Raw genomic sequence first — 3,574 nt, forward strand, 5'->3', positions numbered from 1 at the left:
TACCTTCCCCCCAGCGTGTTAGAGTTGAGACTCCTCATGACTCAGGTTTAAAGGTGATTGTTTTTACATAAACACCAGAGACACAATCCATGAAAGGAAAAAACCGCTAAATTGAGATCATCATGGAAAACCTCTTCAGTATTAAGAGAATGAAAAGACAAGCTTCAAACTGGGAGAAAATATTTGCAAAACGCATTTGGGATAAAGAACCTGTGACCAAAATATGGAAATAACAGGGGAGTGTCCGCCACCGGGAGGCTCTCTGACGCCACCTGGTGCCTATCTTTTGAAGAACACCTGGCTGGTTGTCACCCAGAAGCCGCCTTCGGTCCTGCACCTTGGACAGACCCCCGAGGGCGGCTCATAAAAAACAAAGACCCTCCTCTGCTGCCACCTCGTGTGCACCTGGGGAACATCACCCGAGTGGGGGTCCCCGGGAAGGTCTTTTCCCGCTTCCTCCAGTGCACATTTGGGGGAACCCCCCCCCAGAACCAGGGAACGCTCCTTTCTGGCGCCCTCTAGTGTGCACCTTAGGAACAACACCCAGTGGGCTCCCCTGCAGGCCGGTCACGGGACACCCGCCTGCAGACCAGGGAGCCCTGCCCGTTCCGGCCTGTCCGCACGACTCCGACCACACTGTTCTTCCAAACGCATTTTATTAGTTTATTAGCGGCCGTGGGGTTGCCAGTTAAGCAGGTTCCTTCCAGAGAAGTACGCCCTGCGGATCCGTCACAGCAGAAACCCCACTCCCGTGGGAAGAGAGGTTAACGGGGACCCTCTCCGCCAGGGAACGCCTCCCGTCACGTGCCGACCACACGACCCACACCCAGCTCAGGGGTGGGGCCCAGGCTGCACCATCGGCTCCGGGAGCTGCGAGTTACCAGAGGGTCCTTTTAGGTCTGGAAGCATCGATGTTAGTCAGTCAGCGAGGGTCCGACCGTCCTTAGAAACACATCTGCCGCTCCCGCTGTCTTTCACCCGATGTCCTTCCGAGCCCAGTGGACGCCGCGACACTGCGCTCAGCTGGACTCTGCCCATGAGCTCTGCTGCTCCTGCCGCCGTCAGACGCGTCCGCGGACGCTCTTCCCACCTGCCTCCCGGTCCCGCCGGAAAGAGCAACCACGACAGCCCGGGAGGGGGGGCAGCTCTGCCGCTGGGGGTGGGGGTGGGGGGGTGTCTCCCGATTCCAGCTCCCTGAGCGAGGCCGTTTTGGTGGGGGTTGGGTGAAGATCACGTCGGTTCTTCTTTCTAACCTGAGACCAGGGGGCGGCTCCAGAGACGGCTCCGGCCTGTCATCCTCGCTCGTCGAATTCTGACCTCACTGTGGGCACTTCTCTCCTCCCTTCAGACTCCGCCCCTCACCACGCACTCGGACAGGCACTGCTCCGGGGGCAGGACGCGGGCAGGCCGGAGGGCGCTTCCGGTTCTAGCTAACGGGTCAAGCTGAGCCTGCAACCCAGGCAACGGCGTCACCTGCAGGCCAGCCCCTGGCCTAACCCTCCGGGGCTCAGGGCAGGTCCGTGACCCTGGTGTCGCCAAGATTGACGCCGACGTGCAGCTTGCCGTCCTTGGCGGCCGCCCAGGCCATGGACTCCGAGGTCCACTGGGCCGCCCAGTCTCCCGCTGTGTTGAGCAGGATGACACCACCCAGGCCTTGGAGCTTGGACTTCATGTAACCCAGCGACACCGCCGCCGCCTCGTCCAATGTCTTTCCTGAAAGCGAGGGCAGGTTGAGGAACGACACATTACTTTAAAGGAATCCGAGGGGACTGTGCGGCGTGAGGAACCGACGCCCGTGGACACCCGAGAGCTTCAAGGACGGTCCCGCACAGGCCGGCCTCGCTGAGCCCCCTGCCCGGGGAGACGGCTCTCCCCACCCAGCTCAGAGCCGCTGCTGCCCCACGAGGGACAGGCAGCAGCATAAACGCGAGTCTGACCCCGACCGAGGTGGGGAGAGTCGACACGGACACGGTGTCCACCTGCAAGCCACGCCTGCAGCGCAGGAGAGAGAGCGAGACCCGCCTATAGACGGCATGCCCTTGTCCACGTACCCCGCTCCACGTGGAAGAGCGCGAGCCTGGCCAGGTTCACCTTCAGGATGCTCTCCCCGTGCCCCGTGGTGGAAACAGCTCCAATGGCATTGTCGGCGTAGCCCCCGGATCCTGCTCGGAGAAGACGGTGCGGCCTGAGCAGGAGGGACAGAGTGCGGCCCGGCCGGCACGGCCCCGTGGCTGGGCGCCCGCTACGAACCAGAAGGCACGGGCTCGATCCCCAGTCAGGGCACAGGCCCAGGTTGTGGGCTCGAGCCCCAGTGTGGGGCCTGCAGGAGGCAGCCGATCAATGATACTCTCATCATTGATGTTTCTCTCTCTCTCCCTCTCCCTTCCTCTCTGAAATCAATAAAAAGATGTTTTTAAAAGAAGGTCTAACACGTAGTACAAGCTAACGCTGATGTGCTAAGTCCCAAAGCACAGCCCAAGGCCCGAGGAGCACCCATGACCTTGGGATGCAGAGGTGGACTCGCAGCGCCATGTGACCGCCCTGCAAGCAGGAGGAAGGGAACCTGGGGGCGGGGCGGGGGGGCTGACCTTTCCTGGGGCAGCGACACCCGGACAGTCAGCACGGCTGGCACACGCCCCCTCCCCCCTCCTGGGAATGAGATGCACCTGCTTCCATCCTGAGCAGAGAGCAGGTGGCTCTGTGCCCCTCAGACCGAGTAGCTGCCCACTCAGCTCCTCAGCTCGCTTAGCGCCCACGCCCGGGAAGAGGTTCCCTGTAGTCAACCCTTTGGGACTAAGTCTGTGGGCCCTCAAACTGGAACTAGAGAGAAGAGGCACCGTGGGTGGCTTGGGGGCAACCGCAGCGGCCTGATCGCCATCTCCCTCCCCACGTCAGCCCAGCAGCCACGCCCCGAGGGACCAGCAGGTCTGCGTGTGTCCCGTCCGTCCCCCCCCCCTCCCCCGCACCCCCAAGCGGCCACTCCCAGAGACTGGGCGATGAAGAGAGGAGAGCGGGGAAACAGAGAATGCGAACCCGGTGACGGGCGGAGAGGGGACAGGCGGCGTCTGTCAGGCCTACCTACACAGGGTGTGTCCCCGACGCGGCCGACCATTTTGTTCACGATGCCCCCGGTCGAGGTGGCGTAAGCCACGTCTCCTCCTGAGTCCAAGGCAACGGCGCCCACGGTGCCCAAGTCTCTGCGAAAAGCACACAGAACAGAGAGACGCGCAGTTAGCGGTCCCGTTAGGCGACAGGTTCCGGGCACTCAGATCTCAGATACAACACGCGGGGTTGCATCTGGGATCTTGCATCTGACACAGACACCGCAGTTCAGGACGCAGAGCTGGAGTCCTCGGCGCCAGGAGAGAGTGAGAAGTCCACGGGGCACTGCGCCAGGACAGTAACAAGCCTGGCCCTGGCCGGCGTGCTCAGTGGTTAGAGCGTCAGCCTGGGGACTGAAAGGTCATGGTTTGATTCCTGATTAAGGGCATGTACCTCAGTTGCAGGTTCAATTCCTGGCCCTGGTTGGGGCATGGGTGGTAGGCAACCAATTGATCTTTCTCCCTCCCTCCCT

At 62.0% G+C, this 3,574-nt stretch overlaps 1 protein-coding gene across 1 annotated transcript in view; it reads right to left on the bottom strand.

Annotated features, from left to right (window-relative positions):
- Positions 1 to 637: 637 nt before the first annotated feature.
- The window catches only part of LOC102246400 (isoaspartyl peptidase/L-asparaginase-like), a 5,708-nt gene continuing 2,771 nt past the window's right edge, over positions 638 to 3,574 (bottom strand). Inside the window, exons 4-6 of the mRNA XM_005881867.2 lie at positions 3,079 to 3,197; positions 2,052 to 2,162; positions 638 to 1,713 (exon numbers count right to left, since the gene is read on the bottom strand). Of these exons, the coding sequence (XP_005881929.2) occupies positions 1,508 to 1,713; positions 2,052 to 2,162; positions 3,079 to 3,197 (436 nt within the window). The 3' untranslated portion in view covers positions 638 to 1,507. The remainder of the gene's footprint in view (positions 1,714 to 2,051; positions 2,163 to 3,078; positions 3,198 to 3,574) is intronic.

Source organism: Myotis brandtii, unplaced genomic scaffold, assembly GCF_000412655.1.
Source record: "Myotis brandtii unplaced genomic scaffold, ASM41265v1 scaffold691, whole genome shotgun sequence".
Classification (NCBI taxonomy): Eukaryota; Metazoa; Chordata; class Mammalia; order Chiroptera; family Vespertilionidae; genus Myotis; species Myotis brandtii.